The sequence below is a fragment of the Myiozetetes cayanensis genome, unplaced genomic scaffold, assembly GCF_022539395.1.
Source record: "Myiozetetes cayanensis isolate MyiCay16 unplaced genomic scaffold, myiCay2020 scf19, whole genome shotgun sequence".
NCBI classification, from domain to species: Eukaryota; Metazoa; Chordata; class Aves; order Passeriformes; family Tyrannidae; genus Myiozetetes; species Myiozetetes cayanensis.
This window is the reverse complement of record NW_026087400.1, coordinates 43412-65026: the sequence shown is the minus strand read 5'-3', so window position 1 is coordinate 65026 and position 21615 is coordinate 43412. Positions and strand designations below refer to the sequence as shown.

Genomic DNA, 21615 nt, shown 5'->3' with positions numbered 1-21615 from the left:
CCATTCCTCCCTCCTTCTCTCCTTGTGAACAGAAAGGGCTCCTGCTTTGACTATATTTGGGGCTGTAAGAAGAGTTGTGCCCTTTTTGTGACAATGGGGGAAAGTCAGGGCTCCGTGCTCCTGTGCCTCAGGGTGCAGAGCAGGAAGCACGAGCAGAGAGTGCTCTCAGTCCCTGCAAGGTCACCGCAAATCCCTGAGTCCTTCCTGGACATGGTCCCCTTGCTTCCAGGGAGTAGAGATACCCCTGGCTGGAGGAACTCAACGAGGTGTTTCTACCTTGCCCGTGAGGCCTGGCAGCTGGCTGTGCAGTTCCCAGGGATGACAGGGCATCTCAGCGTCTGGTTTGCTGCAGTTTTCAGCTGTGGTGGAGCCAGTGATTGATTACCCAGAGAGCCCCAACGAGCTTTGTCTTGCTGTCAGCTCTGCTCAAGAGCTTTCCTCTATGTTCCTGCCCGGTGCTGACGGGTGCTCCTGGCTGACGTGCGACGAGCTTGCGAAACGAGCCCGCTCAGCAAGCCAAGCGATAAGACGAGGCTTTGTCCTCTAAACTTGTCCGTGGATGGAACGAGCGTGGCTGTTGGCGCAACCTTTGTGACTTGGGCTCGGAACATGGGCAGCCCCTCCAGCCTGCCGCAGCAGACATTTTGGTGTCGTGCTGGTGCCAGCGGGAGTGTACTTGGACGCTGTGAGACATGTGTAGCTCTTACAGCAGGGGATGTAGCGGAGTGAGGAAAATAACCCCCAAAATAGCAGCAGGTTTAACTCAGACAAAGCAGAAATCTTCTGAAAAGCCCGCACGATGGCACAGTCTGATCTCTGTTCCAAATGGCTTTTGTCTGCAGCTTCATAGCTTCTGGTCATGTGCTGCAGCAATCCTCTAAACCTTCTCACTCTGAAAACCAGACAAACAAAGGCCCTCTCTGCACTAGCAGGGAACAGATTTATTTTTCTCTCTGTCTTTACAGTTCCTCAGATACAATAGGGACCTCTGTTTGGGCTTGTTCCCTTGAGACATAAGGGTAATACCAAATCTCTGTTATCCTCATGCACCCACACAGCTGTGCCACCCAAATTGGACTCTCGATGGGAGCTGGGGCAAGATGAGGGCTGAGCTCACTCCTCCCCACATGCTGCAGCTGGTGCTGGAGCTCACAGGGGGCAGGTATGGCTCTGCCTTCTTCCCACATACATGGGGCCACAGACCTTGGCTGCAATGGCAGCTGGGTGTCTTGGCCTCATGAACTTTGAATGCTCCATGTCATGTATTCCAGAGTCTTTCAGAAAATGCTGGATGGTAACACCGATGTTCTCCACCATCTGATTTTATACATCTTTGAAGTTTGTATTTCAGGTGAGGAGATGGAGTCTTTGCCAGTGACTCCACCAACATGTTCAACCACCAGACTGTTATTTGGGCCCCCACACAGGGATGTGGTGACCACTGGTGCTGGGTACCTACAGAGGCGCAAGGAGAGAACCAAGGAGTAAATGGGAGATGGCACAAATGGAGGGCAGTAGATTCTGGCTCCAAGAGGGCTCCTCTGGCCTCAGTTCTGATGTGCCCATGGGGCTCAGTCCTTGACAGCTGCTCAGGTGGTTGTTCCCATGTACATGTGGCCCAGGATAGGGAGCATGGAGCCAGAGGGGGGTCACACAGGAAGCAGAAGGAAAGTTGTAGGACCGTTGCACCTCACAACCCAAGCTCTTCAGTCCCTGAATGGCTTGCTCTGGACGCAGTGCTGCTGGAGGACAAGGCTCCACCTCGCCCTCCTCCTTCCTGGCTGGCAAGCTCCATGGATTGGTGGTGTGTTGGCAACAGGTCATGTCCACATCCAGGAGGTCTTGCAGGCATTTGGGAGGTGACACATGCCTCATTACCTCTGCTAGGACCCGGCATGTGACCCCGCACAGCCTGCGGTGAACAGAGCACTTTGTTCTGACCCTTTGCACTTCCCTGCCAGTGAGCTGCCCTCTAATCCCCCCAAGGAGGGATTTTCCTCACCCACCATAGCTCCCTGTGCCTCAGTCCCCTTTGAGAGAGGTCCAGGGTAATCATTTACTGCCTGCCACAAGCCACTCCTTTGGACTTTTTCTTCGACCTTCAGGCTGAATTGCCAAAATAAAAACAACTGGAAGAAGAACAGTACATGCTGCTTCCCATAGTGGGAGTGTGGCAGTGCCTGCCTGCCCTGCTGCTGGATCCCAGGAGCCCCGTTCCCCACGGCTCGCTCTCTGCAGGTAATGCCCATTTGCTTTCTCTGGGATGACTGAGACTTTTCCTTCCTCTAATGAGTTCCTGAACTCTTCTGGGAGAAGCAGAAGGTTTTGTGAAGGATTTGGCCCTTGCTGCCAGGAACCTGGCTGGCTTGTGGGAGAGCTGCTGCTTGGGGCCAGCAGCTGGAAGTGGTGGAGGGTTGATTTCCAGCAGTGGGGTGGGATTTCCCAGCTGTGGAGAAATCCAGAGAGGAGACAAGCAGCCTCCTTGCTCCTCCTCCAAGTACTGTACTAGGAGAAAAGATTTCTGGCATTAACTGTGCCTCCTCCAGGAAACTTCCATCACCCTGCTTGTCCATGCAGCCCCACATCAGCTCACCTGGGTGAGGTCCACAGGGAGCACCCGTGAGTGTTTCTGACCAGGGTGATTTCAAGAGCTGGTAGATCAGTAGAGGTAGCTGGTGACTGACTCTGTGTGTCCCCATGTCCCTGAGCCACCTGCACAGGGAAAGGAGCTTTGGGCCTGCACAGGCATTTGCAAGCAGCACTAGAATGGTGAGGTTTGCACCAGAAATTTCAGGTTTTGTTGACTGTGGTGCCCCAGGCTGTGTGAGTCTCTGGGGCTGGGCCTGGGGAAGCTCAGGGGTGCTGTGTCCAGCAGCCTTCTAACAGGGTGTTCCCAACCTCCCCTCTGGCAGGACAAGGAGGGCTGTTCCTGCTGGGTGTCAGAGCACAGGAACAGAGACAGGTTCTGCAGATTTCAGCAGAGCTTTGCTGCTGCTCTTGTGGAGGGGTGCATGGTCTTGAAAATGCCTTGAGCCCAGTTTGGACTGGGCTGTCCACCAGATCCAGTATACATAGCTCTGCTGGAGTCAGTCTCCAGCAATTGCTTCCCAGGATTTGCATGTGGATAAAAAGGGGTGAAAACATGTCCCATGGCATGGAGCTGGAGCTGGCCACTTTCAGGAATGGGGATGCAACTGTGGAGAGGGGTGTTTCCAGGAACGCTGCACCCACAAGCTTTTCTAATGAACCCAGCGCTGTGCCAGAGGGGCCTGGTTTTGGGCAGTGCAGCTCCCCGAGCTGTCTCCAAGCTGCTAAGCCCTGCTCAATCAAGCCAGAAAACTGCCTCTCTACCCTTGTCCCCCCAGGCTGGTCACATTCAGGGCTTGAGGTACGGGGGTGGTCCTGAGTGTGTGCCCTGCATCAGACTGACCTGTGCTGCAGGGAAAAGAGGCGCTCACCCAAAAAACAGATTCGGGGTTTTGTGGGTTTTTTAAGAAAGGCTCTAAAGCACAAGCTGTAATGTGTCCTGAAGTGCTGCTGGGGAGGAGAGGAGAGGACAACAAGCAGAAGTTGCACCTTCCCCAAGGACAAGGCTGCCCAGGAAGGGTTGCTTACAGTCAGGCTGCTTCTAACTGCACGTAATTTGTTCATTCAGATGGTGCCCACACTTAAAAGGCACTTAGGAACAAAAAAGTCTCAGCCAATTAATTTAATGGCAATAATAAACTCCAGAATTTATTCCTCAGAAGATGTAAAGGCTTTACAAGAGATCAGTAATATTCTGACATGTTAATATTTGTAGAAGCAGAGGGATAGAATGTTGCAAGAGTTGCTCAAACCCACTTTAACTGTCTTTTGGAATAAAAATCCTCTTGGTTCCTTTCTCCAACACATGGGAAACATCCCAACACCCTTGTGGGATTCGCTGGCAAAATTAAAGGCAAAACCTGAGGCAAAGCCCTGGTTTTTTGAAGCTGAAAGAAAAATATAGAGAGGCAGAAAAAGAAAGAAATAGTTTAAAGACTGGCAGTGGTCACCAATCTATTTAGCCTTTAATGAATCACCCTTAAAATGAAGAAATAGGCTCTGAGCTTTTAAAGAACATCCTGTCTCTATTCCATGCTACTCTATCCTATCCCATCCCATACTATCCTATGCTAGCCCTTACTCAGCAGAGGTAACTGAGTAGCCAAACATTTTAGGTCACCTTTCACTGCAGGTCCATGGAAACTTGCTTTGTGCTCTCTAGAGAAACATTTGTTTTAGTTTTACCTGAACCTTCCCTGCAATTCTGATTGCTCAGGACTGTGTGGTTCCTCTTCAGTGATACTTTCATGATTGTGGTTATGGATATTACTAGATAGGGAAATTAGGATTACTTTTCCCTGTAAAATAGCACATAAAATATTATTAGAGAGAGAGAGAGAGAGGTATTTCTCTGTAGGAAGAGACAAGGGGCTGGTTCTGTTGTCCACTGGACATGTCCTGCCTTGGAGAAGCTGCAAATGTGGCTTCCCTGGGGTGAGTGGCACCAGCCAGGGATGGTCCCGATGGTAGGACCAAACTCAGCCAGGGAAGGACCATGCAGCCCTTGACCCCTTACAGGGCTTGGAGAAGCAAAGGTAGCTTTCCTTCCTTGGTGGAAAAGAAAATGTTTCCAAGTAAAGGCAACATCCAGAGGCTCTGAGCTGTGCCACTGCAACTGAAAAAAATCCCCTTTCTGTGGCCAGGGCTTGTCCCCTCCATGGCCTGTCAGGAGATGTGCGCAGAAGGAGTTAAATTGCCCGAGAGCTGCTCCTCACCTCTGAACTCAGGTCCTGGCACTATCTGCTCTCTGGAGGGCAGGGAAAGAGCAGCCTGGCACAGAAGATCAACAACGCTCACAAAAACCAGCCCTGACATCAAGAGGTCTCCACTTCCATTAGAATTGTTTAATTTTGTTTAGGAGCATGCAGGTTCTGGGCAGGGGAATGGGCCAAGGTCAGTCCTGGTGTAAGGGGGCATGGTCACGCCAGCAGCACCTGTAGGGACACGTGCCTGTGTGATGTGTGTGACCTGCAAACATTCCCACAGCCAGCAGCCCTTTCAGCATGGCGCTGACATGGGCAAGGGGCAATGTTGGGCGGGGGGTGAGAGCTGCTGCAGGCTGTGGCTGGCCATGGGCACACAAGGCAGGTAACAGGGGAGAGTTTCATCTCTTACACATGGGAAGGGCTGCCCAGGTGGGCTGGACTCTGTTCACACCTACCTGTCCCCTCTCCTGTTCGCCATCATGGGTGGGCTGGACTCTGTTCACACCTACCTGTCTCCCTCCTGTCCACCATCATGGGGACAACACGTTTGCCCAGGACAACACCACAGGGAAAGTCACGGGGCTCTGCAGGGCAAAGCCATTTGCAGCTTCTCCAGGAATCTGGTGGCATCTGATGTTGAATTCCCAGGTTCCCGGGTGGGGACCTGCACTACGGGGTAGTAGGATTTCCTGGTTGGCCCTGTGTCCTTGTGTTTCCAGAGAACGTCTTCTCCTGTGCCAGGGAGCCACTGGTGTCAGGGCAGTCACCCTGGGTACAAGGAGAATTAATTTGGTCTTAACTCCTCACCAAAACCCAAAATCCTTTCCTAAGAAGAGCCAAGATGTGTGAATTTAACAGTTTTAGTGTGAATTTCTTCTGTTGTACAGAAGCCAAACAGCCAACCAGGGCCACCTAGCTCTCTTCCACTGCTCTCTATCTGCCAGTCGCAAAGCAATTTGCCACTGGAGCAGTGGCAGAGCACTCTGGTGACCTCCACCAGACTGAGTGCCAGGTGGGTGCTGGCCAGACAAGTGTCAGGGAGCTGTCTCAGTGTCCCAGAGCTGGTGAGCAGCCAGTGCTGTACCTGAGGGCTTGTTTCTGCTCTTACCCCTGTGCCCTTCACATTTGCAGGAGGAGAAACATCTGCGTGTTCTGCTTCCTGAGAATACCCTGTGCTGGCAGCTGAGCTCCTGCCCCTCTTCCAGTTGGCTTATGTCCGTGGCCTGGATGGAGCCCTCCTCCACTGCTCTGGGCAAGACAAAGGGTAATGCTCCTGGCTGGTACAGTGTCACTAAGACCTGGAGATGGATAGGGCATGGAGAAGGTTTCCCCATGGAAGTCTCCTGCTGGCGTTGGGCTGTGGAGCAGCTGGCAGAGGGCAGAGCCCTGTTGTACACCTTCCTGGTGGGCTCCACTTGGGCTCATGCCACAGCCCTTCGCCAGGGCTCACCCTGCCCAGCAAGGGTTGCATGGAGCCCAGCTCCCATGGGACATGCAGGGAATCCGGGAGGTGTTTGTGCAATGGAGGCAACTTTGCATCACATGCCTGGCCCTGAGTGACACCCAGTGTGTGCACAGCCCTTGAGTGTCAGTGACCCTCACAAACAGCACAGGCAGGATACACAAAACCAACCCAACATTGCTTTGCTTGTCAGTATCTGTCATCAGGTTAGGCATTTTATGCATTTTAGCTGTAAAAACTTTTCCTTAGAGGATCCTTCTGCTTCCTCTTCTTTGGGTAGAAAACAGCTTTTTAATTAAAGATGCCTTTTTCCATGGAAAATATAGTCAAGTAGATTTTGCTGATAACACCAAGATTTTCATGAAAGAAACAAAAGCAGAAGAGACTGACTAGAAAACGTAAGTTAACTGATGAAAGTATTCTCAAACTTGACCATTTCACTTCAAGTGGAGGCAAAACTGGAGAAAAGAAAAACATATTATTAGATACTCTTAAAAGCTGACAATGCTGATAGCTTGAGGGTGTTGGCTAAGCAAAAAAATCAGGCTTTGACCTGAGAGAGAACAACAATTCAAGCAACATGCTGCTTCCCCTCCCTCATTACACATGGCAACAAACACATAATCTATTCCAGACGATTTCTGCCTAGTAGCTGTAGTCCGGCATGAGGGACCTGTCTCATGGTGGCCAGCCCCTCTGCTTCCCCCAGGGAATTCTGCCCACATGCTTGCCTTTACCTCCTTGCATCCACCACTGAACTCACTCTATAAACTGCTTTTCTACAGGAAGATTCTATAGGAAACTACAACGGAAGCAAAAAACCACTGCTTTATTTTTAATGAAGAGAGAGAAGACACATCCCTTCTGCCAGGTCTCCTTTTGCTCAGAGCTTAGTCTCTGCTGTCTCAAATCACCAGGCTTCCCCTCCTTGGGTGTTTATGTCTGCAGTTAATACTAGCCTTGCTTCCCTGGCTGCAGCCACACATGACACTGAAAGGAGCAGCTTCTTCTGGGTTTGACCTGAACCAAATGACAGTTTTGACCTTCCTCCAAACTACAGGACAGTGGACAGACTTCAAGCTTACTAACATGTAAAAAATTATTCAGAACACCTGAGCTGCCTGCCAGGATATAATTTGCTCCTACCCACCATCTGCAGCTCTCCCTCCCCATCCAAAACCATCCCTCTCACCTAAATTCTCACTTCTTGGGTATAGCTAGCAGGTGTTTCTTCATCTTTGCAGCTGGTCAGCTTTTCCTGCTCACTTTAAAGAGCTGCTGGGAGGCAGCAGTAGTAGTATGATAATACTGAGGATGGCTGTGTTCAGGGGCTAAATGGACTGCTGTGGGGAAAAAAAGCCTGTTCCTATCTGGATCTTAAGAAAGAGCTTTGGGCTCCTGGTCTGCCAGGGCAATCTGGGTGGGCTAGCGCAAGGATGGGAAGTGTGAGAAATGGTGGGTCTCAGCACTCACTGCTTGGCATGCTTCAGGACTCAGCCTCCATTGGTAGATATGCTCCCAGGTATGTTTGATGCTTTGTTTTTTATTTTCACGGGACTATTTTTCACAAAGTGCTGCAAGCTTTAGCCACCTGCTGTTTTCTTTAAGTTTTGCATGTAGTTTTCCTTTAAAATCTCGAGAGCTGTTTGTCCAGCTTGCCCAGAGCCAGGGCTGCTTGGCTGGGTTCCTGCACTGGTTTGCAGTGTCCCTGGGGTGTAGGGAAGAGGATCTGTAAGAGAAAATTGGGCAAGCCAGGAGCTTTGCAGCGGATGGCTAAGAAAGCTTCCTTGAGTGCAGAGAAGTGCTTTTAAGTCTTTCCTAACCTGCTCCTGGACTTGCTGTGTACAACTATAGTGTCTCAATGGGAATGAAAGATGGCTTGCAGCTATCTATTAGATCTGTGGCAGGGAAAAATTTTTTTTCTCCTCAGTAAAAGCATGTGTTTGCAGGAATCCTTCTTCTGTGCTCCTTCTCTGAGATGAAACTGGGGCATCTCCCCCCTTTAGCTGCAAGCAGCCCCTTGCTGGGTGGAAGTTGTGGGCTGCCTTAGGTGCCCCTCCAAACTCTGTGCTTCCTCCAAAACATCACCTGCTGTCCCAGTGACAGTCTGCCATTCCTCCTTGTCTCTCCAAGCTGGCAGCCAGCCCTTCCCAGAGCAGGAGAAAACGAAGGACTTGCTTGGAGGGGTTTGCAATCTGTGTTAGGTAGGAAAGGCTGCCGAGAGCAGTGCCATCCGGGAGGAGGGTAGGAGGCTCACAGATGACGAATCTGTGAGGTTGCCTCTCTGTGCAAGGTACGTGTTGCATTAGTAATGTGTTTGTAGCAAATAATGCTGGGCTAGCATGGGAATGTGGGTCACCACTGCCAGAACCGTGCAGGGGAGAGGGAGCTGCTCGTGCTGTGCTGGGAAGAAAACGTATGTTGCTGAGGGATATGTGGTGGGGGAGATTTAGCTGCAGTAACTGCTCCAACTTGTAAGTAGCAGCTCTATGTTGTGTGAGTGGGTTCCTGCTGCCTGGAGGATTGCTCTGGCCAGGAGCTGAGGGTCTTTGAGGAAGGGGGAGTGGGGTCCAGGGGTTTGTGTTCCTGGTGTGGAACAGTCACATCATATTGGGAAACTCCTGGATTTGCTTGCTGATGCTCTCTGTGGTCCTGGCTGTGCCTGGAGCATCCCTGCTGCACTAGCAGGCACAAGGAGGGATGCAGCCGGGCATGTATAACTAAAGATTCCAGTGTATTTTCGTGACCTATTTCTGGTTCTGTTGTTCAGTGTGAGTGCGCTCAGGAAATCTTTGTGCTTTAAGGGGAGTAGGGTTTGTTAGCGATAAGGAAAAGCCTGCTTGACTGCTTTGGAGATTTAGATCACAAACTAACCTGGCTTTGAAGGTGAACTTGGGCTGGGAAAGGTGGCTCTGAACCTGAACAAAAAGTGATATGGGATGGGGATATACATATCCTAAAAATGTGTATGGTACTTCAGTGCACAGGCTCTAGTCTCAGAGCAAGTCCATTTAATGAAAATGCTTTGTTGGAAAATGCTGCCCTTGGTCAGCAGGGACTTGTTGAGTGGCTTTACTTCCAGCAAAGAAGCAGTGGAGCAGAACAGGGCTGATGGAAGAAAGCATGCATGGGCTGCCAGGCTGGAAGAGGTTCTTGCCTACTTGCAGGCTGTGGAGACCTTGATAGAACTGGCTTGTCCAAACCCCTAGAAGTAAGTCAGGAACTTGTACTCATAGTAAATACCTCCAAGGCAGATGGATTTGTTTCTGTGGCTTGGCTGTGTGCTCTCCAAGATGCCCAAGCTGCAACATCTCCATCTGTGTCTGTCAGTATTTTCCCTGGAGTATTTTCCACATAGGAACAGTGGCAGCAAGCTGACCCTAGATCCAAACCCAAGCTTGTGGTGGCTCAGATTAGGAGGAAACAGGCTGTGTCTGCTGATGGATGGCAGTGACGTGTGGAGGGGGAACGAGGCTATAGGTTGGGTTGCTCTGGCAAGAGGCTACTGAGCAGGCGATGGGAGCCTTCACTCCTCTACCTATTGCTGCCAGTGCAGCTTGAGGCTTGTCCACACACACCTATGTGCCCTGTGCCAACCTTCTCCCTGGCCTTGAGCCCTGAGTGAGTGTTGCCTGCTCCAAACACAGCTGTTCCTCTGCTGCAGCCATGATATCTGACCAGGCTGGCTCGCAGACTGTGGGACAGATGCATCCTGACGCAGGTGTTGGATGACCTTCAGCAGACCTCCATGAGTAAGGGAGAGCCAGACTGTCAGGGAAAGAAGGACTATGCCCAGTGGGAGGAAATGGGCCTTGATCTGTCTGCAGATCAGGGTACTGCCTGCATCCTGTCCCAGCTTGTGGATGCCAGCTGGGACAGGCTCTTGTACCTGCTGCAGGACAAAGTACAGACAGGGTCAGGAGCTCAGACCAACCTGGTGTTGTAAACTCTCTCACTGCATGATTTATAGGTTTTGCTTTAAATTCCTGCTGTCCTTTTCTTATCCATTTAGAAACTCTAAACCCACAGCTTAGTTTTTTGGCTCCTTATCAGAGCTGCACCCAGATCCCAGACCTGCTTTCGGGGCCAGTTCAGTGGCTCTCAATAGCACATAGGTCCCTCTGCCCAGTAGACCCAAAGATCCACGCAGGAAGGGTTCTGCAGTGGGCTTGTATTTGACTCAAAACTTGTCCTACAAACTCCTTGCCCAGGGGAAGGGGCTCTGGTGGTTGGTGCTGCTGATTCCTTAGTCTGTTGAGGAGCTATTCCAAGATGACAACTTGCCTGAGTCTATAAAACCCCTTCTTTTTAGAGGGACAGGGCAGTGTATGTTTCTGTGAATTTTTTGAGTCTTCCTTTCCCTCTAGTGACAGAACTAAGGAGCAAAACTTAGTCTTGAAATAATTTTGCTATCTACTCCTAAGCAAAACAAGGAACTCTTCTGTATAGGTTGCACTTCTTGGGCTTCTCTCTGGCTCAGCCTGTGCAGCAGGGAGCAGGTTTGGGACTGCCTCTATGTGAAGGGAGAGGTGATGAAGATAAGTGGTGGCAACTGCCCACACGGCTGAGGAGCAGGGATGCTCTGTGGTGGGAATCCCAGCTTCCGGCACTGGCTACGTGTCCTTGAGCAAATCACTCACTGTGATGTGTGTGTGCTGGCTTACCTCCTGCAGGGATCTGAAAGGTTTCATTCATGTCCCTAATTACTTGCAGAGTCCTGAATGAAAGGGACAGTGGATGTGCCAAGTATGTGACGTATCCCAGTACAACGTCGTCCTTGTGGGAACTCTCCTTGTCACCCCTGGGGACCCAGGGATGGCTCAGGAGAGCTTGACTGTGGTGCTCTGAGTCCCCTGTGCTGTGAGAGGGGGTGTCCATTTTGTGGCACTTATCCCTGTCCTGTGAGCTATTGAGGGCTCCTGGTGGGGCCAGGAGGGAAGATGTCCTGATTCTTATAATTTCCTGGTTATTTTGGTATGTGAGTGGAAGGGGGAGGAGGGTGGCTGTGGAGAGAAGAGCAAGGTCAGTGAAGAACAAATGTGCCTCTGTGTACTTGTGATCACACTGCCAGCTAATCGGCTTTGGTGCTCCAACTTTCCTCACAGAACTCATCAAGCACAGCCGGGAGAGGATAGGGCAAACCATCAAGGCCTCCGGCTCCAGGCTCTGCTCATAGTGAGTATGAAGTGCTTTCAGTGGGATGAGAGCCCTTTAACAGCTCAGCCTGATAACCCCTGTGCTGGCTGGGTGGTGAATGGAGCTGGCTGGCACCGGGCAGATATGGGCAGTGCTCAGGGACAGCCGCCAGCATCCGCTGCTGCCTGGCATCTCCAGCCATGGGCAGCCTGGCTGCGCAGGAGCGGGGGCTTGGGGATGACTGGGATTTTGTGCCTGGTGGTGGGTGGGGGCAGAGAGAGTGAGCACACACAGGTGAGATGTGGGGAGGCTGGTGGGTTCTTTGGGCCCCCTCTTTGGGAGTGGTATGGCAGAGGGTGGCTGTGGGGACGAGAGCCTTCAGGGCTTCCCTGCGGTGTATGAGAGCTTGGTGGGGCTTAGTGGGAGTCAGCTCTCTGGGGCAGGGGAGAAGGGAACAGAGCTGCTTGTTTTGTTTGTTATCTCCTTAATTCTGGCTTTTGAAAGGAGCATGGGGGAACCCTCTAAACCAAAGGGGGGAATCCCTAGGGTGGGGAGACCCACCCATCCCCAGTGATGCTTGGTCAGGGTGGAATCTGAACCATCAAGTGTTCAAGTCCAGGTTTTCCAGCCCCAGCAGTAGTTTCACTAGGTAGATAAGTCCTGTGCTCACCAAGCCAGCTCTGGCTGCCTTGTTGAGCTCCTCTTCCCTGCAGAGTAAACAGTCCTGAGCTGCCCCATCTGACCTGGCCTAGGGAGAATGGCCTCTGGCAGCTGCCATCCTGATGGCATGTGGTGGTTGGACCCAGCTGGACTCTCCTGGCTGCCCTGTGGGGACACTCACTGGGTTGCAGGGCTGAGTACTGCAGCGTCACTGTGCAGTGGGGTGGGGGGCTGCCCCTGCCTTGAGAGGAGTCTGATCATGGCTAGGAGGACTGTAAATTCACCTGGCCCTGCTGGGCTGTGCTGGTCTTCACGTGTTGGTGTTCTGACCATTTTCTGCTATTTCAAGTCAAGGGCTAACTGTGGTATTTATATGCTCGTGCATCCGTGAACCTTTTTTCCCTAATCTGCTCCCAGTAGCGTCCCAGTGTTCACTACCTCCCCTGGAGTGTGTACACCCCCATCCCCTGGGAGTAGCAGTGCTACCAAGGGAGTTGCTGGGGAACTCGGCTAAGCCTTCTTATGATGGAGGGGTGCACACACCAGGGTCTGTGCTGCTCCCTGGCAAGTTAATGGTGTGAAGATGTTTCTCTCTTGGATTTTGTTTTCAACACTTGCTTTTCTTTTTCCAAGTGCTGAACGAGTTGCTTTTTTAATGGATCGTTCTCGAAGCCCAGACAAAAGCACCCAGGTGAGATCAGGGCTCTGAACCGGCAAATCCTCACTTCTGGGACAAAGGGGCTGGTGTCTTTAGATGAAAAACAAGCAGGAGAGCCTGTGTTAGCCTGCTGGAAGTCTTACTGCTGCCTTGACCCTGTGAGTGATGCTGTGTGGAATAAAAGAAGAGCAGAGAGGACCTGTATAACCTTTTGGACAGGACATAATGCTCCCTGAGTCTGGGGAGGGGAAGATTCCTGGGAAGCAGGAAGAGGAGGAAGAGCATGTGTGTGTGTACTCCTTGTCATTGGGAAGAGGGAGGAGGTAGTTCCGTGGAGCTGGATGTGCATAAGGCCACTTAATGTGGCCTTAGTTAAAAGTTTAGCAAAACAAGTACTGTGTCTCTTGCTGATGGGTATAATCAATGATACAATTGATTTGTATAATCAATGGCTCAGTGTGAGGTATGCTGTATTGAGGAAGGGAAAGTACAACCTGCAGCATGGTCGTTACGACTAACATTATTGTTATCTTGTCTAGCCTTCAACACCAACTGACAACATCAACCTTGGACCTTCTGCTAACCCCAAGTAAGCTCCCTTCAAAGCCAGGTAGGGTGTGGAGTGTGAAGAGGTCTGGCATGGGAATGCAGGTGGTCCCTGTGTCTCACATAGGTGGTGTCTGCAAAAGTCCTAACTTCTACATTACTTGGCCTTTAACACCATGTGTGTCACCAGTGCACCAGCTTTCAAAACATTAAGCTGTAGCTGGTTCTTGTTATCATAATCATCCTTTCCTGTCCATATCTGCAGTCCCTTGTCCCATCTCTCTTGAGAGATAGTGAGGGAAGATCTTCTTTGTAACTGCTGGCTCCCTGACTATCTTTCTCTAGAAAAAGTGTCCCCTCTAAAGGTGTCCCTTTTTCTTAACAGGTGCTTTCACTTGCTACTGTGTTCAGCATGTGGGTTGCTGAGGGATTGCTCATGCTGTGCTGGGTGCACTGACATACACAGTGTGAATCCCGAGCTGGCTGAAAGCAAGGGTTACCCATCCAGTGCCCTTTAATCCCTTTCACAAACATTCATCTTTCCAGGCAGGAACTCTGCTTTGATGGTAGTGTTGCTGTTGCCTGTTTCTCTCCCAGAAACATTAACTTGTTTCATTCTTGCCTAACAGTGCCAAGCCAACAGACTTTGACTTTCTGAAGGTTATTGGCAAAGGAAGCTTTGGAAAAGTAAGTGGGTTTGTACGGGTGGACTGTAGCTTGGAAAGCAAATATTTTGCTAAAGGAGTTCCTAGTTGTAGTCCTTTGCATGTCTCATGAGGTGTTTGGTCTGAGTGTGGCTGAGACTAGGGAAGCCCTGAGATAGGGTCTTCATAGTCCATTCTTACTCTGAGCTGTCCTTCCATCTCTTTAAGGGCTGAAGTGTGAGGTGCTTTATGCTCAGGGTGGTGATGGTAAGGAGCAGTGATTGATTCAAAATGAGCTTCAGAATTGTTCAGGTAGCAAAAGAACTCCAGACAAACCTGTACCTGGGAGACAGCCCGGATCCCCTTTAAATGGAACTGTCCCCAAATGCTCCAAAGCTGTTTTCTGTTGGGAGTCTAAGTAATGTAAGTGGAGGTGTGGCGTGCTCTTTTCTGGCAATGAGAAAGTGATGACAATTCACAGGTCTGGAGCTGTCTTTAAAACTTTGTACCTGACCCTCCGGAGCAGTTCTTTTTGTATAATCATGCACAAGACTATTGAGCTAATGAGGAAAAACTAACAAAAAAGCAGAAGGTGAGGCTGAAACCTGTGACTGGGACCTTGTGTTGCAGGTTCTCCTGGCCAAACGCAAGTGTGATGGGACTTTTTATGCAGTGAAAGTCTTACATAAGAAAACCATCCTTAAGAAAAAGGAGGTATGTTTGCTTTCCTTGGCTATTTCTGCAAATAATGGTCAGTGTATGAGCTATTCTGGTAATGCAATTGGGATACCTGGTAGCTGTCATTCATGCAGGCAATTTGCATGTTAGACATGGATTTCTCTGTGCCATGGGAACATGAAGAACAGAGATTAAATGGGTCAGATAGCAGGGAGTGGTTCCCTTTCTGGGGCTAGAAATGACACTCTTGGGCTCCCAGCCTCCACGTGTTTTGAAAACAGCAGTGAGGCCCTATGATAGGCTGGGCTGGACCCTTGCCTGAAACACTGCTGCCTTGTCTGCTTTTTGATAGCAAAATCACATCATGGCGGAACGCAACGTGCTCCTGAAAAATGTCAAGCACCCCTTCCTTGTGGGACTCCATTACTCCTTCCAGACCTCGGAGAAGCTTTACTTTGTGCTTGACTATGTAAATGGAGGAGAGGTGAGTGCACTTAAAGGCTTCATTTTCATCCTTTTTGGTCCTTCTCAAACATGCTGTTTTATTGCCTAAAACTGTTTCTTGTCAGAGGATAATCATGTTGAGGTATAATGCTGCTTTGACCGCTGGAAAGGAGCAGCCAGGAACACCTGGCATTACCTCACCGGTAAATTGAGTGAAGATCTTGCTGGCTAGGACCTGAGTCAGATGATTCCTAAAGGAAGGATGCTGAGAAAGGTGTGTGTTAGGGATGTTTTAAAATCCTATGGAGAATACAGAAAATACTGATGTTAGTGAGCTTTAGGCAAAACCCACCTGTGGGCTAGCTCTGGATCTGTGTCTAGTGATTGGGTGATGCCAGCACAATTTTATAGAATTTTTCTGTGCTGTAGGAGCTTCCTTTTTTTTCAGCTGTCTTTCTGTTCTATCTGAAACTGTCTGGGAGATATTGTTAATATGGATATCTTGCCCAAACAGAGTTCAGGTTGTGGATCTTGTGTTCAGCTCTATGTATGTATCACTTCTTATGGCCATGCTACCCCTAGTATGTGGGCTGTACTAAACGAGGAGCTTAACTAGATCAGCAGATGATGTTTTTCAGAGAATTACTTATTTATTTTTGGGAATGAAGAGTAGAACAAAGGAAGCAATTTGTAGGAAGGTGTTTGGGTTGCCTAAAGTGGCTTGGTTTGGGCTCATTTGATGTTATTTGTGTGCTACTTGCTGCAAAGAAGTTTTCACTTGAGTAGCTGGCTTTCAGCCTTGCTCCAGATAGCCTTTAGTTATTTAAAAAAATGACCAACCCTTTCATCTGGCTGTAGCTCTTCTTCCACTTGCAAAGGGAGCGCTGTTTCCGTGAACCCCGGGCCCGGTTCTATGCTGCAGAAGTTGCCAGTGCAATTGGGTACCTGCATTCCTTAAACATCATTTACAGGTAAGACGTGTCCTGCTGGGGAGGGCAGGGCCACCAAGTGTGCCCAGCAAGGTAGTGTCAGTGCTGGGGAGGGAAAGGGCTTTATGGGGCCCAGCAATATATTCAGGACTGAAATAGCTGAAGAATCTCCTACTCCAGACAAGACTGACTAAGTGCTGCTGTCACTTTTAAACTTTCAAGAGGGATCCTGTCTTCATAGGACCTGATGGGCAATAAATACTCTCAGACCGATAGTGGGAAGGAGAAAGAATGTTTAAGTGTAAAAATATAAAAAACCCTGGATCAGTAAGTGAGAAATCATTGCTCAACAACAACTTATGTACAGAAATGCAGGCTAACACCTGATCCTGTATGGCAGCAGCCTTTTGATGTTTGCATGTGTGTATGTTGATGGGTAACTGCACTCCAAGAAGGCCTGGACCGGGAGACTTTGTTAGTTCCTGTTCTTAGCTGATGCTATTTCATATCCATGTTTTCTAAGTATCTGCCCAAATCTGCTCAAACAGCACCTTTTGTCTTGCAGAGACCTAAAACCTGAGAATATTCTCCTGGATTGCCAGGTATATTCACAGCTTGGGGTACTTTCCTTCTGGCTTTAAAAGCATCAGAACTATAAACAGAGGGCATGGATTTTGTATATCTGCCCCACTGCACTTCTGTGCAGATCCTGGAAGGAGGACTCAGCCTGCCCTCTGCAGAACTGCACATTTGTGGGGCTGGGCTTATTCCCAAAAGCTGGGACCTGACCTGTGGGCAGGGATCAGGGGTGTGAAGAACAGGTTGCTGCTGCTACTCTGGTGGTGAGACTGGTGGTGAGCACCATTAAACCGTCTCTGGGATAAAGCAGCAGAAAAGTACAGGAGTGCTGGATTTCTTCATAATTATCCAGTTGTAGACAAATAAAAATGGAAAAAAAAAAAATCTAGACTCTACTTTCTTTATAGGCTCCTGTACTTGTACTATAGGATGTCCATAAGGGAGGGAAGGGAGAGAGATGAGCAGTGGGGAACTAAAACCCCCATGAGATGCAATATGAAGGCAAATACTTGGAAACCCTGTCTCCTCTCAAAGAAGATTGAGTGAAGCTGAAATTTCTCTCTTCTTTAGGGACACATAGTATTGACAGACTTCGGACTGTGCAAAGAAGGAATGGAACAAGAGGAGACAACTTCTACTTTTTGTGGCACTCCTGAGGTACAGCATATGTTGGGGCTTTGCTGTGACTTGCTGCTCTGGGTCTTGGGCTTATGTGGCATCTCAAAACATGGACTCTAAATTAAACCGCCTTGGGCTCTTTGAGGTTGTTGGCCTGAAACTGGAGTTCAAGTAAGGCCTTCCCTACTCATCAGAGATGTTTTTTTCTGTACCAGCTAAATTCTGAAATTGCTGTGCTATCAGGGCAGGGATCCCTGCACTCGGAAATGGCCAGACTTATGAAACTGCAGTTGTCTGTGGAGGCAACCTTGACCCTGGGAGCCTGTGAGCAGGCCGTTTACCTGCTCCAATACCCTGGAGCTGCAAAGCAAGGAGCCTGCTGCAACTGACATGCACCCGACCTTACTGTGCTCTCCTATGTGTACTTGGTATGCATGAGTTGCAAAATGCCCTGTGCAGAGGAGAGGACCAGGCTCCCCTCTGAAGTGTGAACATTGCTCAGAAGGGAGGAAATGTCTTTTCTCCAATGTGCCCCAATTAGTTTTTGTGAAAACCTATTTCCAGTTTGGCTTCTTGGAGGCTTTTTTCTTTCTTCTTACTGAGCTGGGGATTTTCGTAGCACTTCAGCCTAGGTAATACACCTGTCCTGCTGCTCTTCCCAGACAGCTTGAAAGAGGGTCTGTGAACAGTATTCAATCTCAGGAATTTCCCTCTGCTTTCATCTGAGAGCCTCTTATGCAAAAGCACAGCATGAACCAAACAGGAATGTCTGAGCTTTGTTTTCCAGTTTTGGTGTATGTTGGTGTCTTCCTGTTCGAGACAGAACCTGAAGGTACAGAGATAATTCTGTGGGAGGCTGTTTATTCTGCAGACTGCTCAAATTCTTGCCCATTGCCTCTTGGTGGTGGTTAGTGGTAGTTTTGCTGTTTTGGACAGACTTGTCAGGATTGAAAACAGCAGCTTTTTCAAAACCACAGGAACCTCTTAGGGATGTGATTTGTCAGTGCAGGACAGGTTTACTGGTTGAATTGTGATGGGTGGCAAATCCTTGTCCAAGTCCTCTATAGCAAGAGAACCCTCGGTAGCCTGGAAGAACACTGGGGGCTTTGATAGGTGTCTTTCAACCCCATTGCCCCAAAGCAAGTGGAGAATATATTAGATCATAGTAGGAAATGCACCTGTGTGCTTCCTAATGCATTTGCTCAGCTTGAGCTACAGCCAGATTTGTGACTTACAGGGGCAAAGCCCTTCTTTATAGCTTGACTCAAATGTTTGCTTCTGACTTCCCAGTACCTGGCTCCTGAGGTGCTAAAGAAGCAACCCTACGACAGGACAGTAGACTGGTGGTGTCTAGGAGCTGTCCTATATGAAATGCTGTTTGGACTGGTAAGTTTAGAAATGGTCTCTTTTACTTTACACAGTAGAGAACTTTTTTTCAAGACCTGTGGTGTGAGGTTGGTCTGGTGTTCACATGATACCTGATAGATGACTAAATCCTGAATTAGATGACCTGGTTTAATCGTACCATTGTACTTTTGAGCAGAGGTTGGCAGGTCTCTCTCATCTACTCACGGCAGGTGTCATTTTTGATTGGCAATGTGTGGTTCCTTATGGTAGCTCATGCTTTACCTGGCTGTTTCTCCTCTCTTTCAAATCAGCCTCCTTTTTACAGCCGGGATGTGTCTCAGATGTATGACAACATTCTGCACAAGCCACTCCAGATCCAAGGAACCAAGACAGTGGCAGCTTGTGACATCCTCCAGGGACTCCTCCACAAGGACCAGAAGAGGAGGCTGGGTGCCAAAACAGACTTTGTAGGTGTCCTCCAGTATGATCAGGAGGGAGAACAGATGGGAAAGCTTTATTATACTGAGCCTTTCTTTTATGATAATACCACTGCATTGGATAAAGCTTTCCATGCAGTGTGTTCCTCCAGCCTCCTAAAAGGGGCGTATGAGGTTGTCTTGGATTTCCAAAGGGAAAGGTGTGGTAGCAAGCGAAGGATACCAATGTCTGATGGGTCATTTCCCTTCAAGGGATAACTGGAACATGACCCTCATGTGTTAAGGATTTGCGAACATGGGTATGTGGTAACTCCAAGTCTTGCTTCAACTCCTTAATGCTGTGAGACCAGCTGGCAGGTGCTGGAAAAGGAGAGTTGACAGAAGTTTGACATTTGCCCCCTGCTTTCTATGCAGCTTGAGATAAAGAACCATATATTCTTCAGCCCAATAAACTGGGATGATTTGTACCACAAGAGGATTACCCCTCCATTCAACCCCAATGTGGTAAGTGGGTGTTTCTGTCATCTGTTATATATAGGAGTACAAAAGAGACACTCTGCAGGTGCCTTATGCTGACACTGAGGATGTTGAGGTGTGGGTTAGGAACTCTAAATGCAGTGCTGATGGCTCTTCTGGAAGAGAAGCTGTGTTGGACTGTTTGAATACAAGTGGCTGGGTTCTGCTCACTCAAAATGACAGTGTCTCTGCTCCTTGGCTTAGGCTGGTCCAGCTGATCTGCGACACTTTGATCCAGAGTTCACCCAAGAAGCAATCTCTGCCTCCATCACCCGCACACCTGACCTAGCAGCCAGCAGCTCCAGTGCCTCAGATGCATTTTTAGGATTTTCTTATGCACCAACTGAAGAGGACATCTAAATTTTACAAAGGCTTTGAGAAGCCAGATTTTAAACTAATGGGTTTTATGTTGGTTTCTTTTTTGTTGTTGTTGTTTTGGTTTGGGTTTGGGGTTGGTTTTTTTGTGGTGTTTTTTTGTTGTTGTTGTTGTTGTTGTGGTGTGGTTTTTTTTGGTTTTTTTTTGGTTTTTTTTTTTTTTTTTGAGAGAATTTTTCCTTTGATCATAGCTTAAGGAAATTGGGACTAACACACTAACTGGCTGGGATGGAACAGAGCTCTTAACTTTTGCTGTTTGGTGGATTTCCCACAAATGTTTCCCTGCCAGGACTGTTCCTCTGGCAGGGAAAGTGGGACACTGATTATGGTTTTTCTCCTGAGTGTCTTGTGCTACCTGGCAGAATTGTATTCACCCTGGGGTTTTATTTATGTTTGAGGTATGTGCCATCATTCACATCAACAGCCATGTCCCTGTAACCGGCCACCTTCTTCCCCTTTGGTTTTTCTTTTTTTGTTTTTGTTGGGGAGCTGTGCCCAGCTCTGTCCAACTGCTTTCCCCACCTACTCAATAGAGAAGGGAATTCTTCACACAACCATGAATATTGGCTTCCTTCCTTTAAGTAGACTATGTCACTTAAGCCACTTATCCTGGACTGAGCTGGGCTGAGGGAAAACTGTTCACCAGTTTTTACTCCAAAGGCAGCTGCAGGTCTGCAATTCCTGAACTGCACTGGGGCCTTTCATGCCAGCCAGTCCCTCCCTAAGGCAAGTGGATCATCTCTCTGGGTGAATTAGGATGCTGCTGAAGCACCAAGGAGGCTGTTATGGAAGAGTCAATGTGTGGGAGGAATATCCCAGATCAAAGGAAGAGGCTGAATTGCTTGGAAAAATAAAAATAAGTCTATGGCTGAACCCTGCTTGGGGTGGGGGGTGTCCTTCACACCATGTGCTTGACTTGACTATGACACACCAACACAACTGTGAGGAGCATGTGGAGCACAGGATAGTGCACAGCAAAGGGTGGCCAGCAGTGCTGTTACAGGCTCCACTACCCATCTGAAAACACTCATCACTGATGTAGAACAGTTATTTATTCTGCCTTAATTTAAATGCTGGTGTATTCATTGAATGTCACTTCTCACTTTTTCTAAGCTGTTTTATTTTGTTGCTATGGGGAGAGGGATCCTAGAGCTTCTACTGCAACACAGGGATAAACAAGGGGCTTTCTGCAAGTTGTGTGATGCTTATGCTGTGGGGAAGCTTGTGCTGGAACAATTTTTTTGTTTTTTTGGACTTTATCTTGTGTATGCTGAAGTCATGGGGAATATGACATGGTTTATATAAAGTGCGAATGCTGCTGTGTCCCTATGGCTGTCCTGGAGGTGAGTGGGGAGGGAGCAGGGTGGGAGGGTGGTTGGTCTATGCTGTGTGTGAGAGCACTTAGCTGCACGCATAAAGTAACTAAAACTGCTGAGTTTAAAGAGGAAGAAATAGGTTAATCATAGAATCATATGATGGTGGGGGTTGGAAGGAGTCTTGAAGCCCCTCTAGACCAGGTTGCTCTAAGCCCTGTCCAGCCTGGCCTTGAACACTCACAGGGACGGGGCAGCCACAGCTTCTCTGGGCAAACTAGGGCCTCACCACCCTCACAGCGAAGAGCCTGCAGACTCTTCTGGGATTGTGATTTTACTGGTGTCCAAGGCCCAGAAAGCTGCGGCAGTTGAAGGGTAGCAGTTTCCTGTGAGGTCACGGGGCTGCCCTGGGCGCTGATAAAGCCGGTAAGGGGCACTCGAGCAAATGGAGAGTGCATACGTGGATGCCCGTGCACCCTC

The 21615-nt window shown here is 49.1% G+C and overlaps 1 protein-coding gene across 3 annotated transcripts; it reads left to right on the top strand.

Annotated features, from left to right (window-relative positions):
• Positions 1-2105: 2105 nt before the first annotated feature.
• Positions 2106-21151, top strand: SGK2 (serum/glucocorticoid regulated kinase 2). Of its 3 annotated transcripts, XM_050313923.1 has the most exons (15): positions 2106-2238; positions 5925-6057; positions 11361-11430; positions 12685-12742; positions 13249-13298; positions 13885-13942; positions 14530-14613; positions 14930-15061; positions 15880-15992; positions 16516-16552; positions 17100-17186; positions 18438-18533; positions 18806-18961; positions 19346-19435; positions 19652-21151. In XM_050313923.1, exons 2-15 carry the CDS (start codon positions 6006-6008, stop codon positions 19805-19807), a joined length of 1239 nt encoding a protein of 412 aa, XP_050169880.1. In that variant the 5' UTR covers positions 2106-2238; positions 5925-6005; the 3' UTR covers positions 19808-21151. The 3 variants fall into 3 exon arrangements, with proteins under 3 accessions (XP_050169880.1, XP_050169879.1, XP_050169881.1); XM_050313922.1 differs by lacking the exon at positions 5925-6057 and having other exon boundaries at positions 2133-2238; XM_050313924.1 differs by lacking the exons at positions 2106-2238; positions 5925-6057 and adding an exon at positions 7873-8548.
• Positions 21152-21615: the final 464 nt, after the last annotated feature.

Excerpts from the sequence above, each read along its gene's own strand:
- SGK2 (XM_050313922.1), top strand. The coding sequence starts at position 2,148 with ATGCTGCTTCCCATAGTGGGAGTGTGGCAGTGCCTGCCTGCCCTGCTG. Across the intron at positions 13,943-14,529 it reads GCAAAGGAAGCTTTGGAAAA|GTTCTCCTGGCCAAACGCAA; the intron begins GTAAGTGGGTTT and ends CTTGTGTTGCAG. Across the intron at positions 14,614-14,929 it reads CCATCCTTAAGAAAAAGGAG|CAAAATCACATCATGGCGGA; the intron begins GTATGTTTGCTT and ends GCTTTTTGATAG.